Source organism: Epargyreus clarus, unplaced genomic scaffold (genome assembly GCF_041222505.1).
Source record: "Epargyreus clarus isolate Ecla_fem2 unplaced genomic scaffold, WU_Ecla_fem_2.2 ptg000032l, whole genome shotgun sequence".
Classification (NCBI taxonomy): domain Eukaryota; kingdom Metazoa; phylum Arthropoda; class Insecta; order Lepidoptera; family Hesperiidae; genus Epargyreus; species Epargyreus clarus.
Window position 1 is genome coordinate 10,005,001 of NW_027332237.1, and position 20,810 is coordinate 10,025,810.

General features: G+C 34.6%; 1 protein-coding gene across 1 annotated transcript in view; it reads left to right on the forward strand.

Moving 5' to 3' along the window:
• LOC140755162 (contactin-4) overlaps positions 1 to 20,810 on the forward strand; it is a 189,116-nt gene that overhangs the window by 159,991 nt on the left and 8,315 nt on the right. Inside the window, exons 3-6 of the mRNA XM_073090372.1 lie at positions 5,837 to 6,039; positions 14,098 to 14,199; positions 16,038 to 16,146; positions 18,695 to 18,806. Coding sequence (XP_072946473.1) covers positions 5,837 to 6,039; positions 14,098 to 14,199; positions 16,038 to 16,146; positions 18,695 to 18,806 — 526 coding nt within the window. The remainder of the gene's footprint in view (positions 1 to 5,836; positions 6,040 to 14,097; positions 14,200 to 16,037; positions 16,147 to 18,694; positions 18,807 to 20,810) is intronic.

Sequence of the window (20,810 nt, forward strand, 5' to 3'; positions counted from 1 at the left end):
GCTAGTAACATGACTAAAATTGAGTTACTGAAAATAGACTGAATTTATTTTCTAGGTAAGGTTTGTAGCTAACTCGTAGACCCGCATATGTTCTCTGAAGTCTAATTCAAATATTAGATGCCTTAAACTTCTAAGTTCTATTTCCAACCTAACAATCAAGACAGCTGTACAATGCAGTAAATATAGGAAAATATATTTTGAGCAATGAAAAGATAGGTCCGAGGTTTGAGTCCTGGGCAAGGAGATTTTATTTAAAGATAGTTATGTGCGTATTAATTACCACTTGGTATAAATAAGCACGCTTGACACTTCTTACTAAAAGATCTTAAAGTTGTGTGAAATCTACCAAATGCTTACCTGGCCAGTGTGAACAATTGTTTTCAGGGGAGCCCAGTATAAGGACAGTATCATTATAGTTGACGATCCAACCCATGATGGTCACGTTTTTCTCTGTTGGTTTGCTGCTGCCATTATATGTATAAAAATATAGTTATGTAGGTTTTATCTTCATTTTAGAGGTGACCGTAATGTTCGTCATCAGTACTGTCTTAAATGCAAGGGTCGGGAGTTATAGGGTCCTGTCCTGGGTTCGGTTCCTATCCAAGCACATATCTAAAAGATTTAGATTTCTATTTCTACTCTAGGTTTTATGAACTTATTTGTACTTATGTTTGTCTTTAGCACCTACGCATGGACCTCTAGCATGGGATAAACGGATAAAAAATCGTACTTTTTGTTTTAAATAACCTTTTTCATGGAATTTTCGTTAATTCCAGCAAACCCACACATGAAACAAACCAACGCTGAAACATTTGATATGCAAATACATGGTATTTGTACACCAACATTGACAAACCGCTAAAAACATCGTTTTCCGTTACGCGCAAAAAGGTCACAACCGCATCATAAAGCTCCCGACACGGAAGCTCGAGTCCATTGTAAATAAAGCTCGGGTAATAATAAAAAGCCCTCTACATGCCAGTGGTCTGACCGCGGACGAGAAGCGAGGAATTAGCGAAAACGATGAAGTGAAAAATTTTATGCGTACAAGATTGTTTATTTTTTCTTTAAAAGTTGTAAAATTCAAAAGAGAGAAAATATAATTTGGAATACTTAACGATTCATACAAATATTTATTTCGTTATAAAGCGCTTTATTTAAGTTATAAGCTAAGGGTCATGAATACATAGAGCGCGTCAGGCGCGTACCGTAACAGACAAAAAATATTTTCATATACATTGCTATACAGTAAATAAGTTAATACTACTGACGTATCTTTCCTACCGAACCGTAACCGTCAAAATATTGTATAGATATGATTTTATCTCATGGTTAGTTTCATAACACCAATAAAGTCTCCAATCGATAACGTAACATTTACAGGGATGTAAAATTTGAAAGCGGAAATTTTTCCACTACTGATCAACTCCCGATATTTCAAAAATTTATAGATCGGTTACTATTGACTTCACTGTATTCAATTTGTAAAATAAATTACTATTATATAAAGATTACCTCGAGAACATCCAAATATACCTTTGTAATGCTTTATGAAATAAAAATTTATTATTATTATTATATTATAATACTAGCTGACCCGGCAAACTTTGTACCACCTCAAAATCTATTTATCAAATATATTTCATATAAAATATAGCCTATGTTACTCGTGGATAATGTAGCTTTCGAATGGTGAAAGAATTTTTAAAATCGGTCCAGTAGTTTTTTAGCCTATTGATTACAATCAAACAAACAAACAAAGTTTTACTCTTTATAATATTAGTGTAGATTCTAGATCTAAAACGTTCTTAAAAATAGTTTATAGCGTATCGCTTCTGCGTCGCAGTGAGACACATCCCTCCTCGAACCGCATTCCCACAAAGCAAGCATTTCATTTAACAAATACCAGAAGTGTGCTTATGTAAAGTTCAGCGCTTTGTCCAACTTGCGGGATGAAAGATAGAACAGTACTGTGTTCAACCCTGTAAATGAGTACCAGTACCCTTAGCATGAGTTTTTACGTTTTTACAAAATATACTGTTTTGGTATATATATATATGGTTTACGAATTTCCCATACATTTCCAATCAGTTCTGATACACGCTAGGAGCGCTTATTGGAAATGTATGGACAAATACGTAAACAAATACAAAAACCGTCATTTTGTAATAAGTTGTTGTTGTAATAAGTAGTTGTTGTAATAAGTAGTAAGTTGTAGATATAAATATATGAATACATATTGTACTGTCTGCCACGACACGCGTCTGTAACGCTCTCTGTCTGTAAATGTAAATGAATCCAAAATACCAAAGCTTCGTAAAATAAATTTATTTTACACTAATTGAAACTAATTTTAGTTGTTGTTTTAAAAAGTTATTTCGGAAAAAATGTTTCAAAAATTTGATTAATTAACTACACGACAAAAAAGTTTTTGAAAACTCCAAAAGTGTCGTTTTGAACTCGTATTTCACTTAATTTTTTTTGAATGCGCCTCGTGGTCTAAAAACCTTGTACCAACAATAAGGTGGGGTTGAAAAGAAATGTACCTCGAAATTATTTCTTGAATAGATTTTTTGCGGGTTTTACACTTTTCGTTATTTTAGCTTAAGCTTATTTCTGCGAGGTGTTTTTTAACTCTGATGAATGAAATAAAATTTACAAAGGCAATGACAGCTATGGTTGAAACTCTGTTTTGCTATCAGGTTAGTATGGGGTTCGAATCCCAAGCTCATAACTATTATTTTTTTTAATCAAATCAAATCAAATCATTTCTTTTAAATCAATATAGATTCTTAACAGAGCACTTTTTGAATGTCAATACAACTACCACCACTTTACAAGGTGTTTCGTTATGAAGAAGCGGCGAAAGAAACTCCATAACACACATCTTTCAAAAAAAAATGTTTTTTACAATGTTAAACATAACCTAATGGTACATGTGGAGCTGGAACTACTTCAGACCACACCATTTTGTCAGTCAAATAATCACATAGTTTATAGTACCAGTACGCTTGTTTACATAGTGTTTGCTTAACGACATGTATGAACTTTTTTCTGTGAGATTCAAAGTGTGGTCGGGTATTTTATTGTCGTATTATTACAGTATTACAAGAGTAGTTTTTAGAAATTAGTAGCGTATTATAAAATTATTATCATTTGGTGTAACATCTGAACGAAAGATGATTTACGTATTGAGTACACACACATGCACTCACAAACTCATTTAATTTCGTTTCACATGTCTCATTATATAAGTGCGTATTACTCGAAAATGGGAGAAGACGTTGATTCCTAAAAACAGTTTCGAATCAGGCTTCAAACTTTAAAAATCTACTTACCATTTTGTGTCAATAAAGTTATTACTATTATTGCTTATGGATATCTGCAATCAAGTTTATTTAGTACAGGGATTCTACCTAACCACTACCTACCGTTACCACTCCTACAGACTAAAATGGTCGCCTTATAATTTTATACCTTTCCACCAAAACGCAAAAGTACTTCGCGCTGAAAATAACGGCGGTGGTAACTCGAAGGTTAAACTATTCTGGTTCTACCTTTCAAATAAAATAATGTTCTAAAAGAAACACAGTACACACTCATTTAATAACCTGTTACCACTTTAACTAGCCCTTTTAGTATATAATCAAATATACTAATACAAAGCATATTTATTTATACGAAATATACTCACTTCACAAAGCTTATCACACAAAATACAATTTCTGTTATATCATACGTATATGTTTGTTTTACCCCATTTCTATTTAATTGCTTTTACACAATACTATTAGTATTTTAAAATAATAACCACCATATTTACCTTTAACACATCAATTACTTATCTAACATAGTTTCCTCTTACTTACAAGCTGTCTGCGATACGATTACAAACCGACTAAAAGAGCAGACGTTATCACAGCCTTTTTATAGGGATTTTTGGTGCATACTACCCGCAAGTGTATTTTAATAACAAACTAACCTATTTTAATATTAATTTTTCAATCATTCCTGTTAAGACGACAGTTCTAAACTTTGTCATCCCATTCCAAGGATTAATCCAGTTTGTATTAAATTAAAAATAGAACTCTTTCCCTAACAACATTCGAAGTGGGAAAGATATTTGAAATTTTCGCTCGTAGATTTTCCAAAGCACCTCCCTAATGAGTTTCCGATACGGTTTTCCCATCGGATCTTATTAAAACCTGATATAGGGCATAGTTAATTATTGCGGTTTATTTATAATTGCGTGTATAATTACGAAATAATTGGGGGTGCGTAAATTAAACTAAATTAGGAGCTTACGTGTGCGGTAAAGGTGTAATGGGAGACGGCTAATAAATTTACATGTTTTGGAGTTAAGAATATGTCGTAAGAGATAATTATGTATAAATATTAATGGTGGTTTGTGTTGTTTCTACCGGCACATCTTTTCTCGTGAAACTAATATGATAAGTGAGACCGCCCGTTATCGAGGCGATGTGTCGTGCGAACACCACAGCCACGCCATCTATCTGTTGTACTATTTATGTAAACTTCAAATGACTTTGTATCTGGAGGCACCATTGTATTGTAATAACAAAATAAAGCAAACAATAATTAAGTAAGTTATATAATGCGACGGGATGCAGCAGCCAGGATACAGAAAGACCGAATTACTTATATGTACTCGTACGTATTTAATCAAAACAGAATATTACATGTTTTGGATTAAATCTAACCTAAATTAAAACTAACTATTCTAAGTGGTGACTTGCTGGGGCAATGTTAGCACCCAGAGTGAATTCCCACGTTCGGGACTATACGGTGGAAACGGAGCGGTGGTGCGGCGTCAGCGTTCCCACGGCACGGCGGCGGTGCAGGATCGGATGTCTTCTTCATAATTTTGTATAAGGCCAAAATTATGAAGAAGACATCCGATCCGATTAAGGCCAATATATAACAAGTATAATAATATCAATTTATTTCTGTTTATATTATTTGTATTGTATTTGTGTTTGTTTATTTATACTTTTAAAATTTGTTAAAAAATGTAAGTTAAGAATTTAAATAATAAATTCTATAAACACATAATGACCCGCCATCTGTTAAGAAATATTATTCCTACAATTCATGTAGAATTTCATAAGCATTTATATATTTCGGTATAAACAAAAAATGTTTAAGCAAATATATTAAATTTCGTTTTGAGGTGTAGAGCATAATTTATTAAAGAGTGTATAAAAGTAAATTGCGTAAATAATGTTATTGCTCTTTATAAAACTTTTTTGAGCACAATTTAGTTTAGTTGTTAGTTACTTTAACTAATATTTATGACTAAGCATTTAACTTGTATTTATTCTGTTGATAGACTTTCGTATTTGTTTAGTTTTAGTTTCCAAATTGGATCTGCCGTATTGGTGTTTGGAATAAAAAATAAATAAAAGTCTACACCTTTAGAGTATCAAAATTGACACATGTTTTATTTTTGTAAAAAAATGAATAGTGGTAGAACCCGCTGTGGTTCGACTCCGGCGGCACCATCACCACACCAATTTCTGCCTCATAACAGTACCGTAAGCGCTGCTGTGTTCTGCTTTGAAGGGTGTGATAAGGGAGACACACTTTTCCGAGGCTTTCCAGTTTAGTCCTAAGGGGTGCATCTGTGGCCGGCCACAGTTCGGAATCCAATCCTATCTGGGGTTGATTACAAATGACCATGGGCAGTAGCCAGTAATCATCAGGTGGACTAAAAGCTCGCCAGCTACTTCTATATTATAAAAAAAAACTCCATAACACATTCTTACGAGACCTTAAGTTAATTTCTGAACGGTACTTACCCAATGTTTCTTTCCAGGCCCATCCCCTCCACCGCTACCGCAGTCCACGACCGTGCAAGTGGAACAGAACGAGCTCACCGTCTCATTCCCACCTCTCGAGGACCTGTACAGCCTCACGCCAGAGAAACACTTCGGTACTGAGAATAACACCGTGGTGACGTCACAGACTGGTTCCACCGCTCTTCTCCCCTGCATCATTAGGAATATTGGAGATGGAATCGTGAGTATAGAATATATCTTATATATAAAATTCTCGTGTCACAATGTTAGTTACCGTATTCCTCCGAAACGGCTTTACCGATTTTCACCAAATATTATATGCATATTCAGTAGGTCTGAGAATCGGACACCATCTGTTTTTCATAACCCTAAGTGATAAGGGTTGTTCATCCTTAACATTTGTTTATTTATATGGCAACACAACGTTTGCCGGGTCAGCTAGTATGATACAATATTATTGTGACTGTCCTCAGAGGTAACAGATGCATTACTATAGATAGACCGATTGACGTTATTGATTGATGATTCCACATAGGATCGGAGTCGACCTGTTACCCAATGTATTTAAGGTTGATTACGTATGTCCGTAACCTGCATACTTATTTGCTACTCCACATTATTTACAAACTAGTTTTTGCCCGCGGCTTCGCCCGCGTTTAAAAGAAAATAATATGACATACTAACATACATAAAACTGAAAATTCTTACCTTCATTGGAATGGCAGTGGCGCCATCTGGCGAAAATTGGTCGTACCAACTCTGAAATCTTCATGAGCTCATGAACAACAACTTTGCTAAAGATCATCACTTGATCAAATGCATAGTTTACGGTTCAATTCTTAATAATATCGATTGAAATAATCGATTTTTTTTTTGGTCCAAAAGATCGATTCTCCGATTAATCGATCTTAGATCGCCATCCCTACTTCCCGTAGGATTTCCGGGATAAAAACTATCCTATGTACTTTCTCGGGTCTCAGGCTAACTTTGTACAAAATTTTATTAAAATCGGTTCAGTGGTTTAGGCGTGAAGAAGAGACAACCAGACAGACAGACAGACAGACAGAGTTACTTTCGGATTTATAATATTAGTAAGGAGTAAGGATAAGGATATCGCATAACTTGGGCATGAAGTATTCTCTTACATCCTGTAGAGAGAAAGTATCGTAGCTGAAATCCAGGAGATGGCGAACATCTTCCTAGGGATCTCTCTTCTGGGGTCAACGACACGCGCAGCCAATGGCGCTGATTAATTAGTCAGAACATGGGGTTTTATGTTAGGTCACTACCACGCTTTTATTAGCTTGGGTTGTATGTATGTATGTATGTATGTGTGTATGTATGTATGTTGTATGTATGTATGTATGTACGGAATCTTTGAACTTGATTTTTATCCACATTGAACGGTCTGATTAATTTAAAATTTTGACCAATTATCAAGAACCGATGACAATACACGATTTTAATAATTTTATCCCATTCTCCTCATCAGGATCGTTAGCAATCAGGAATAACGTGCCTTTTAGTTTTTAAACTATAATTATTTTTATAGTAGGTCTAAACAGTGATTAGCCATACAAAATACCGAACATTTTGATAAGTTTTCCTACAGCTGAGAAGAATAATAAACAACGAAGACACTATGACGATAGAAGAAGTAAAAAAACGTCGTTTCGTCGTTTCGTCAACTGATCGTGTTATACGATTGCAGGATCGCATACTGACTGACGCAGATTGAATCCTGATTGCCTGGTCTGTTGATTGACTCCCAGAAGCGCGCTGTACAAGACCAATAATATTCGTTACCATGTTACTCTTTTTGACTAACTTTCTTGATTTTAGTATTTTGTCTCATTTAGTTTTGAAGTAGACTTAACAAATGAGCATGATGTTCACCTAATGGTAAGTGGCTACTGCTACAGGTGTACACTGTAAGTCCATATAAAACAGTGGTTTTATCTAAAGTCGATTGCAGATCCGTTGCTTCTCTTATGGATTAAGGTGGACGCCTCGTAAGTAAGTCAGCCCACACTCATACCTTTTCACTAATACGTAAGAACTGCTTTACGCTAGAAATTGGTGGCACCTCTTACATATAAGGCAACCATCTTACTCCTCAAGAATAGCAACGTATATGTAACCAGCTTCAAGTAACGCCCATATTCTGAATAAAGGTGGTTACAGATATCTATAGGCCTACAATCAGGTGGACTAGATGCTCTTCTTCTTCTTTAAAAAACCCAAATTAGAGCTAAATTTTTGATACTTGCTACCCGTGATATGACCCCATAATTCCTTTTGGTCAACATGACAAGTTTAACTGCTAATGGTATTAATGTTTGTTAACATTTTAAATTTACCCCTCGCTACTAAGCCGAGCTGAAAACAAAATGTAATGAAATTGCCGTCCCTGGGGGCGAAGAATTGTGTTGATATTGTCTTAAATATATGCTCACATATTTACAGACCTGGATATTATGCTTTTAAAGCGTTGGTTTTAATATAAAGGTAGGATTAAGTAACGATTGTATTATTATTTTGTTTTTATTATAGAAGTAACAAACGAGCACGCAATCCACCATGCATGGTAAGTGGCTACTGCTGCCCATAGAGATTTGTAATTAACCACAGATAAGATTAAACTCCTCACTGAGTATGGTCACAGATATTTTGCTTCCCAAAAAGACTAAGTTTTTACGACTCGGATAATTGTCTCTCTTACTACTCCCTACAAACCTGAACACAGCAGCACTTAACATTGTTATTATTAGGCGGAAATAGGTGTACCGGTGGTGCCTTTGAAGTCGAACCACAAAGGGTTCTACCACTTTAAAAATCAAGGGCCTTATGGGTCAACCGGTATTTATTAAATATGTATATATGAACCTAGTGGCATGGCAGACTGCCTACCTCATGGGTGATAGTCATCGTCGCATAAACATTTACAACATCAAAGGAATTGCTAGCACCGCAGCCCTTTTAACTCTTTTTGTACCTTTCTGAAAAACCCCATGTGTTCTGGGAATATTTCTACTTTCCATGTCAAAATATCAACTCTATTTTCCCTTTAGCGACATTGTTATGTTGCTAGTAATTGTATTCTGGTACAAATTACATTTTAAATCGGACTTTCATGAAGCATTCTCACTGACTTACATGCTGAATTGTATTGTATGGAGCTATGAGTGTTAAACACAAATTTGACTACAAGGCTAACCTTACAGGCAGTGAGTATCTAGTGGGTAAACTCCGAGGTTCAAACCCAGGCATGCACCTAGGATGTTTTAAGTTATGTGCCTATTACAAATTTATGATCACTTGCTATGAAGATGAAGGGAAAGATAATGAGAAAAAGGTTCGTTTAAAAAAGTTCTTAAATGCGTGTGTAGGTCGGTAGACTATGGCCTTCCTATCACTCTGACAGGAGTTCCGTGCCCAGCAGTGGGACAATAATAGGTTCACGACGACGAACATTTTTAAAAATATAATTCCAAATTTATTTTTGATACTTCCGGGAACGAACCCAGAACCCTGCCTATATTACTAGTAACTTGTAAGCCATACAAGTTATTTGCTATACACAAATTATTTGCTGTTACGGAAAGGTCCAGTTTGATGAAAACGTTGCCGGCTCCCGTACTATTCGATTTAGAGGTCGAAACTCGGTCGCATACAGAATATTTTACAGCGAGCAAACTTTTTGGCGATTCACAACTGAAATAGTGCGTTGACTTTACGATCCCGGGAATCCAAAGCTCGTAAAATAGAAATAGCTTTTGACATTTTTTGAACCTGAATACCACTTACTTTTAGTATTTTTTCTGTCTGCACGTCAAAAGTTAACTAACTAGCGAATCAGCTTTTGGAAAAATTCTAACTAATATTATAAATGTGAAACTGTGTTTGTTTGTTTGTTTCACTTAATCTACCAAACAGATTGTCATGACATTTTGTATACATATTGTCAGGAGTCCAGAAAACGACATAGGGTACCTTTTACCCCAAAAAAAGTACTGATCCCGAGGGATAGATAAAAACTATGATCATCGACCTCAAACCGCGAACAGGTAAAAAATAGTAATAACCCAACTTTTTTTTCTCATTTTTTTTATTTCGTATTTATAATTATTTTTATTATTGTTATTTTTTAGTTTAGTTGTACCGCCTTCAATTTTTCTGCACATCCCTAAGGTTGACTGGGAGAGAAGGCTATTTAGCATTAAGTCCGCCTTTTGCACCACACTGTTTTAACATGGTCAATAAAGAGTAAATAAAATAAATAAAATAAACTTTAAACTTTTAATAGTATCCCATTTTTCATGAGTGTGTTTCATCGAGCAGGAATATCTGAATTTTACCTTTACACACAGTACGAGTATAAGTTTGACAACGTCAAAACTAGGGCGTACAAAAATTACACATCATTAAACGTCTTCCGTTACTTCAACTTCTTGCTCATCAATTCCCATAAGTAAACATCAGCTACGAAATTCCTGTAGTATATTACGTACAGAATTCATACCCAGAGCGTAATTAATTTCAAATGAGATCCAAACTTGCCGTTGCCAGGTACTAAGACCAGCTTAATTAAAGGCTAAGTATCCAAGTTATATTACTTTAACGTAACTTAATTTATTTATAAGGTCTTACTTGGGTTTGTGATCATTTAATGAGTTCGGAGTTTTAAACTTGATGACAGATATTTTAATATTCATTTTTTGATTACTAAGTTTGATGGCTTCATCTATATTATAAAGTTAGTTTGAAAGAGCGGTCGTTACTCCATTACTGTCGCACTGCTGGGCACAGTTCTCTGTCACAAAGCTCATATAACAGGCATTCTCCCTAAAGTCGATCGCTATTTCATTTCCACATTTGAGGACTACTCGTAACTTTGAGATGGTCGTCTAATCGGTATCCACATCCTTTATAAAAACCTATGTACTTGTAAGTGCCGGTGGTACCTTCCGGGTTGGTTGGTCCAAATGACAAATCCGTATGGTCCGTCCGTCCGTACTCCAGTTTCAAAAATAAATAAATCTATAATATTTACTTTTTAAAAGATGCAAACTTGCACACGTATGGAGTTTCTTTCGCTGCTTCTTCTCCATAGCGAAACACCTTCCGAAGCGGTAGTTTAGGTAGTTTGTTGACGTTCAATATGAAACGATTTTGAATAAACAAGATTTAAAAAAAACACGATTACACTTTATAGATATTTGCAACAAAAAGTAATCATTGACTCTAAAAGAAACTCCTATGTACATCTTTATTCAATAACTCTTATTATATCAAAAATCCTTCCTCATTCCACCCATTCCTCATCTGCACTAATTCATTTACGAATATTTGTAAAACTGGAAACTCATATTCATAAATATTACGATCCTTATTTTACTACTTTCACTACACAAATGAGCGTCCTAACCCAAATTATCCCAACCCAACCCAAATGGCTCTAAATGACCCATGTTTAGACCCTCTAATTACCACGCCAAACATCAATAGGCCTGTATGGGTGGGTTACACAAAAAGTCCTTTTAAACTTTGCGATAGATTTAACGATAGCAATAACTTTGATGTTAGCATGTAGATGTAATGTACCTAATAATTCTGTGTTGCACCAAGTTATTTGTCATTATCGTCTTTTGTGTCACTGTCACCATAATTTTTACGTTGACAACAATATAACTAACCGAACGACATCGCCTGATCAATGTTAAGTGTTAGTTACAACGTCATTTTAAACATTACCAAAATAGCTCAAGTAATTAATTGTTTAACCGTAGATTTAACGACTGGTTAGGCTTTTGTAAACGTTAAAATTACTCAGTGCAACCCACCCTAAAACATTAATGGTCCATTACATTACAAAAGGGATATTATGAAAAACAAGCTCAATTTATTAAACCCTTACAGCTAAGGTACATAATGGAACTTAAGTTCAACTAAGTAAAGTTTAGATTTTACTGTGTCGGATTGATTACCTGTGTTAATTACTGTATGCCCTTATTTTACACCTCAGAAATTACGGTTCACGGTACGAAAGGTTAAGTGGGACTTTGTTGCTCGGTTTAACTTGCAATTGGTGTTATAAATCTTTAATGCTTTCAACTTCAGGAACTGATACTTTTTGTATTGTAGCTAATTATTTTGTTTTTCCTTTATAAAGTGTTATCTCTTTTTACCCGACTGTGAAATTGAATGTCTTATTCTTTGGCGCGCCCAACAGACTAAATGGCTTGATGACTAATAATTAGTCTAGTACTTATAACTGTTTCATCATTGTCATTAACTCACTATTATTTCATTGTAGGATATCTCACTGTAGGGTTTCCTCACAGAGTGAGGTTAGGTTATAGTTCACCGCGCATTTGTTCGATTTGGTAGACTTTTGAAACAAAAATTTAAGTACTCTCAGGCGTATAGGATTTTTCGCGATGTTTTCCTTCACCGTTGAAGCAAGTGATAATTAATTTCTTATACGCATCTAACTTTAAAAAAGTTGCTTAAATTTGAACCTTGAATCAAACCTGAAAGGCTCTAGTTCAATCACTAATAACGTGATAACATAATTGCTCCAGCTCCACATGGTCTATTTGGTTAAGTTGATCATTATTGAAAACACTTTTATGGAGTTTCTTTCGCCGTTACTTGTCTATAACAAAACAGTTTGAGTAGTGACGGCAGTTATTAAATTGACGTTCAAAAAGAGTTTTGTAACAAATTCACTTTGAATAAAATATTTTCGATTTGATTTGATATCTGCTGATACTTCACTTGAAATCTGCTGAATCCTATTATTACTGACTGGGTAAAATGTGATTAATTTATTTTATTTATTTATTTCCATTTAACTCAGACATAGTCCATATTTTGTTAATATTTACATTGTACTTAAAAAGTGTTTGTAAAATTTATTATAATTAAAATTGAGTCCTAGACTAAAACTTCAACCTCATTTATATCTACAAATAATCAATATAAGAAGCGTACGAGTCTCGCCTTACTCTCCTCAGTTCATTCCTCAGTATAGTAGAGTCTTTTACACGAGATCTAATTACTCTAAATTATCTCTCATTTGTACGAACCTTTCATTATCGCCCATGCCCTTATATCAGCTTTACGTTGACTGGATTCGTTAATATAATTACAGTTTAGTTTTTTTTATAAAAATAGACTAACAATCGGATTTTAATTTGAAGCAAGTTTTTATAAGATTGAACCGAACGAGCATGCAGTTCATATGATAGTGTCACTGCTGCTGTCTGTCATAAACTCCATATAAAACAAGGACCTGAAGTTGTTCGCAGATTCATTGCCTCTACTTTTTTTAATAATATAGGACTAGCAGACGAGCATGCAGTCCACCTGATGGTAAGTGGCTACTGCCGCCCAAGGACATCTGTAATCAAGCCCAGATAGGATTAGATATTCCTACCTGAGGTCGGCCACAGATGCGCCGCTGCCCTTGAGCACTAAGCTGGAACGCCTAGGATAAGTATGTCTCCTTTACCACACCCTTCAAGACGGAACACAGCAGCGCCTAACACTGCTGTTATTAGGTAGAAAGAGGTGTGGCGGTGGTGCCGCTGGAGTCGAACCACGAAGGGTTCTACCACCTTCAGCTTGGGACTAAGTTGGTCGCGTAATATGTACCTTGGTATCCACATCTTTACAAACCTTTTTAATAACAAGCAACCAGCGCATTATGTAAGAAATGAGGTACAAATTCATGTGAAAAATTCCTACACACAAAATTAATTCTCATTCATTATTAATATGAATAAAGTTTCTTAAACAAAAATAGCGTAGTTATTTGAAAGCAAATACCACCGTACCAGGAAGCCATGCAAATTATCTTAAGATTAATTTCTAGATTTCTGACTAAATTTCGTGTCTATTTTGGGTCTGTTTATCAGTTCTGTGTATATAAAAGCCGTGCTAACTTAGTGGGTAGCTCTGCCTCTCGATCGCGGATCTGAGGTTCAAATCCCAGGCACCTCTGATTTTTCGAAGTTAATTATCACTTGCTTAAACGGCGAAGGAAAACACAGTCAGGTAATCTACATATCTGAGAGATCTTTAAAAAGTTCTTACAGGTATGTGAAGCCTACCAATACACACTTGGCCCGTGCGGTGGACTATGACCTAATCCTTCATATTCTGAGAGGAGACCCGTGCCCAGCAGTGGGACAGTAATGGGTTGACGATATGTCATCTATATTTAAATGTGGAAATGTTTGAACATTGTTTTTTATATATATTTTTGTTTCAGGTTTCCTGGATAAGAAGAAAAGACTACCACCTACTAACAGTGGGGTTAACTACCTACAGTTCAGATCAGAGGTTTCAGGCAATCCATCTTCAGCATTCAGAGGTGCATATTTTGAGTTAATAAAATAACTTTCTTTTGGAAAAATGTATAAACAAACTGAACTGAAATGAACAATCCTCTAAGTCAATATAACAATATTGATTAAAATGAACAAACCTCTAAGTCAATATAACAATATTGATTAAAATGAACAATACTCTAAGTCAATATAACAATATTGACTTAGAGGATTGTTCATTTTAATGCAGAGTATTTAAAGGGTGGTAGAAATTTTTGGTGGTGGATTCAAATTCGATCCTTATTGCCTATTTAGCTGAGTATTTTTTGTGACTATACAAGTCTTGAATATTTAATATATAACTCTACAAATTGTAATAATTTAATTATTATAAAAGCAAACACTCGACGGCCTAAAATTATAGCCTATATATATTATTCCCACAATTTCGATGCATCCAACGACACCTCATGTTAAAATCCATCAAGAGACTGGACGGCATGCCAAAGAATGAGACCCACAATATACATACATACACTCGAAAAACATTACTGTCGAAAATTAATTATTATTTTTCATAGCTAAAAATCAATCTAGTAACTTTGCCTGTACGCTCCATAAGGCGCTTTCTCTCGCCTGTAAAAAAATCAAGTGTCTATCTATTACGGTTTAAGAGATACAGCCCTGTGACTCACGAACAGACAGCGGAGGGTTTCGTTTTATCCTTTTAGTACGGAATCCTAAAAATCATTCTAAAAAATGGCATTAAAGATATGTTTCAATACATTTGAGTTATAGGGAAATAACATTATTATTTCTCATAGCTAAAAATCCAACTAGTAACTTTGCCTGTACGCTCCATAAGGCGCTTTCTCTCCCCTCGAAAATCGTTAATCCTGAGGATGTTGATAAGGACAATGGTAGAAAATTATTAAAATCGTGTATTGTCATCGGTTTTTGATAATTCTTTAAAATTTTGAATTAAACTGAACGTTCAAAGTGGATAAAAATCGGGCTCAAAGATTCCGTTACTGTTACATACATACATACAAACGTACAACCCAAGCTAACAAAAGCGTGTTAAAAAGGAACACATACAAAGATAAAACATATTTTGTATATCTATATATGTTTTCTTACAAAGAAATTCTTCTTCATACGTAACAGCTAAGCACGAACCTACAAGAAAGCTCAAAATCTAGGCCGAGTGAATCTACGGACCGTAACACATAACTAATAACATTTAATATAATAATCCCAGACAAACCCACTGAACCCAATAATCAGGTTAATTCCCCTATTAGCGTGACTTACTGCGTTTTCATCTCACCGTGGATATGATCTTACTAGCCTTGAAGAATGCGTCGTTATGTTATATAGCTGACTATTAACCCGAGTATTAGTTTCAATCTTAATGTAGGGTTAAATGTTATGTTATTACTTCTGGGAAATTATACTGAGATGACGGTTTTTATACAAATAACATCAAATTGGACCTTATTATTTATATGGAAGCAGCAGTGGAGCATGCAGTCCATCTGATAAGTGGCTACTGGCGCCTATGGACATATGTAATAAACTCTAGATGAGATTACATTCCTACATAAGATCACAGATGCGTCGCTACCCTTGATGATTAAGCTGAAACGTTTCGAAAAAGTATGGCTGCCTTCGAACCAGAACACAGCAAGAAATAGATGTGACGGTAGTACCGTTTGAGACGAACCAAAGTGCGTACCAACTTCAAATCTAGCGCCTTCAAATATACTTTATTTTATCTGTGGTTTTACAGATGTCCATGGGTGGCAGTAACCACGTACCGTCAGGTGGACTGCATACCCGTTTGATACTACTATATTAAAAAAGATATGTTTTGTTCCAGGACTGGACCCTGAAGGTCCGATTCGTCCAGAAACGTGATGCCGGCATCTACGAGTGCCAGGTGTCGTCACATCCGCCCACTAGCATCTTCTTAAGACTTGATGTTGTTGGTAAGTTACATTAAAGCTTTTATATAAGCAGATCTCTGACTGACTGTGATCAAATCAGATCAAATCAAATTTATTTTGTAAAATGCTTCATATACATATTTTATCAATATAATGCATTTTGTCATCTCTAACGTATCTACAAAAATGTTATAAAATTACAGGATCAATTATTATTATTTAAATATAAAATAATACACACAAATATCATAATTAATAATATATTATAATTATAATGTCAAGACTTTTTCAAGACAAGAAATTTCAATTTAATAAAACTTAATATTACATACTAAATAAATTAATCATTTTATGTCAAGAAATTCTTGCACATTGTAAAAACATTTGTCAATTAGCCACAATCTTAATTTATGTTTGAATTTTGTTAGTGGCAAGATTATGGATTGGAGGGTCGAGGTTCGATTCCCAGGCACGCACCTCTGTTTTCAGTTATGTGCGTATTAGAAATTATGCTTGCTGTAACGGGCAGCGGAGGTTTGGTAATAGGATTCTGTTTTTACCCGTTGGGTGCGGGGCCCTACGTATTCAAAATCAACATAGAAGAGGAACACTGCTATTATAAATCCGAATAATTATAGTTTAAAAAGTACGCTAAAATCGCACAAGGAAAATCGTTAATCCTGATTCCTGACGATCCTGATGGGGAGAATGGGATAAATCGTGTATTGGTTCTTGATAATTTTTCAAAATTTTAAATTAATTATACCGTTCAAAGTGGGTAAAAATCGAGTTCAAAGATTCTGTTACATACAAACATACATAGATACAACTCAAGCTAACAAAAGCGTGTTAAAAACACGCGGCGACGACGCCTCGAAAGTTAAGCCCGAAGGATTCTAGCACCTGTACAAAGCTTACACATGTTTGGAATTTCAGGCAATATATTGGCCCATTAAACACCATAACTCATTATCAGATATTAGTATTATGTGAACCTAATTTACATTAATTATACGGATGGGTGCATAAATTGAGATATAATCATCTAATTATTGCAACGATATTATGTGCTATCTCATTATGATAGCAATTAAATTTAATAGACAGTATATTGGATACAAGGAATAGAATAAATTTTGAGTATGTTTTAGGATTCCGTAGCCAAAGGGTAAAAATGGAACCCTGTTACTAATCCTCCGCTGTCTGTCCGTCTGTCACAGGGCTCTATCTCTGGAACCGTAATAGATAGACATAAAGTCAGTTTTACTGGTAAATAAAAAAAAAATATTTAAAAATACAAGTACAAACTTTCGAAAGCTATAACAACATTATAAAAAAAAATTCTTAGAATTGTATAGAGAATTATTTCTAGAGTGGTTTGTAAACCTGCGTTTTTGAAATGTCGCTTTATACGTAGGGACCGTCGATATATTAAACCGTAATAAGTAGACAGTTATTTTTTTTGCAATGCATTGACTTTTATGGCTACTATGGCAACAAATGTTAAAGACAAAATACAAATGACAATTTGGTGGTAGGGAACCCTCCGTGTAAGAGTTCGACTCGCACTTGGCCAATATTTTATAATCATATTCGTATAAATGAGCGTAGAAGCATTTTAATCTATTATATAGAAATTCTATACATTGATAAACATTTTGCAGAGTTGTTCAGAGAAGCAAAGGTTCATGAGAATATTTTAAGTTCTTGAGATCAATGCTGTCTATGAAACACATGGATTTAAAAACATTATACAATTAAAAAAGGGAAAAGGAAAAAGAAAAGCTTGTAAAAACGTTTTTTTCACAAAATAAATAACGTAGTATTCGAATTAAAAACATTCGTGTTTTCGCTTCATTTTGCGACTTCCTTTAAGAGGAAAATTTGTTATCCTTGAATAATTTACAAAGGTTGTTTTATGGCCTTATTATGTCGATGTAACTTCTAAATAAATGTATTTTATGAAAGCTGTATATTTGTGCAATTTGTTAAGAAATACAATCAACGTAGCTTAAACTCAGGTTTGTCACGACACAGTATCCATTATTTGTTTTATATCCGCAGCAGAGAATGTCCTAATCCAGATATCTATGGATATTTAGCGGACAACTTTCGCTAAGAAAAAGTCTATCTGCTGTCCAATGTGTAGAGTAGACCTGCTGTTTTGAGGGAAGTAGTACTAGTAGGACTTGATGATATGAAATTATAAATGGTTCAGATCAGATCTATTTGATGTCGATTTTGTCCTATAATATAAGCTAATATACACTTAACATTTTATGTGCTTACATACATCATCATCATGAACCAATATATCTATCGTATCTGCTTAGTACAAGTTTAATCTCAGAATGAGAAAGAATAGGCCATTGCCAACGCCCTGGTCAATTACGAACAGACTCCACAGTTTATGACTGTGAAATATTGTATTTTCTAAAAATCTTTTAGGTACGCAGGATTTAGAGATCTCAGGTCAGCCTAGGATCCGAACCTCGAACTCTTCGAAGAGGATATATTTCCACCACTACGCTATCACTGCTTTACCCTTCATACAACTCACCTCCTAAACTAACATTTTTTTCCTTTGCAGAGGCGCGAGCACAAATCTCAGGGCCTACAGAGAAGTACCTCAAGCCTGGTTCTACACTACGACTGCAGTGTTCTGTGGTCCAGACTACAGAGGCACCAGCATTTGTATTCTGGTAAGTTATCAACATCATCAAGACCCTTATTGTCTTTTCTGGACTAAAACCAACTCTTTGATTAAAATATTTAAGTTTTTTCCACTGCGCTAGATACGTGAAGGTTGTTAAACTTTAAGTGAAAAATCTGAAAGGTATATCTTTGAGAACTCTTCCTGTAGGTTCGATTGTAGGTTTCCTTATGATGGTGTCCTTCACGGATAAAGGAAGTGATAGTTAGATATTTAATAGGTAAGTTGACTTAACAATATAGTCACCTACTCTGATGATGTTCTGTTTTAATGTGAAACACGTGTTGGTGGTGGAATGTATGGTGGTTAAGTGGTGCATACTCCATTGTTTGAATGTATACCATCATACACGTTGGTAGCGGATTGGTACCGAGTGGTTTTCCTATCTTTATAAAATGACAATAATTTAGCATAAAAAGATGGTATTTGCAATGCTTTTTATACTACGTACCCAGTAATACCTAAAATGAAGCTAAAATGGCAATCCATACTTCTACAATTAGAGCATACGTGCAATAAAAATATGACATCGAAACTCTGACCACGAAATGTAATTAAATTTTTCCAAGCCTTTGGCAACATTTGGCACATCTTTGGCAGCGGACTTGGCAACGTGGTGTATTGGCTATTCGGACAGTTAGGTTGTAACTTATGTAGACGATTTACTTTCTTATGTCCAAAGTTGTTGAAACAATTGTTATTATTGTTTATATAGACGCTTGTCTGACTGGTATATGGCAGATGATAGCCATTTTACGACCAAGGAATAATCAAAATTATTTCTCAAGATATTCGAATTGTCTATAGTATGTAGCCGCTTTACGTACTGGGATATAACCTTGTAGCGATACCAACACATATTTATTTTTAACATTATTATATAAATGTCCTAAATATTTTAGGGTAATAACAATTTATGTCCATATTTTGAGTTACTGTTTTGTGTACTCTAAATCGTAACAATCATTTTCAGAATAAAAAGAAAAATATGTCAGCTTTTTCTTATTCGTCGAAAAAGAATTTTCAATTATTTCAAAAAAGTTAGTAATATACTTACTACCGTAATTGGCATAATATGTGTAGGAAATCCCTTAATAAATTAGTTTTATTCGATTTTTATAAGGGAAAAGGATTCGTACTTAAAGTCTACATACTTGAGTGAATACAAGTGACACAGACTGAATATTTGAAGTTAGTTTCACTAACAGAAACTTTTCTTATATGACTAGAATATTAATCCCTCACATATTCTACAGCCATAGTGCCCATAGTGAATATCCTAAGTATAGCTTATCGCTTATAGTGTAACACGTGCCTATAATGTGTCATGACAAAGTTGTCGCAAAGTTAGCAGAGGGGATGCTGGAACAAAATGTGCTCGTCTTACTTGTGTAGTTTGAAAACACTATTTGGTCAACAATTTGATGTTAGGCAGCTCACACGTTCAAGACTATTGACCCATATCTTTGAATTTCATTATTTCCTTTTAAAAGTGGAAAAAATAAGTTAAACTGTATTACATAGCTACTAGCGTATGTATGTCTCATACTATGGTATAGGACAGTGGAGTTTTTTGTTTCTTGTCATAATGCTCAAGTTTTGTTATTTGCAATGTTTCAAGTATATTCATAGAAAGTTTGGAAAATCCAAAAGTGCACGACTCATAATGCTCATTTAATTATGAAATATAAAAAAAAAATCAAGGCGTTCAAAATTAATTGCCGAAAAAACAGCTGTAGTAGGAAGAAGGTACTGCACAAGCGCCCCTGCTGGAATAAATGTACATAATATCTATGGATATATCACCATCCATATGTTAATTTTCTATGAATATAAATAGATGTACAGTCTTGTAGTTTTCGTTATTTATTAATTGGAATTAAACGACACTGAAATAATTAACCATTTGCATTCAGTGACCTACAATTGTCGATTAGAATTTAAAATAAATATGTGAAATTTTCATTCGTTAATTTTTTTTTTATATTTTGTT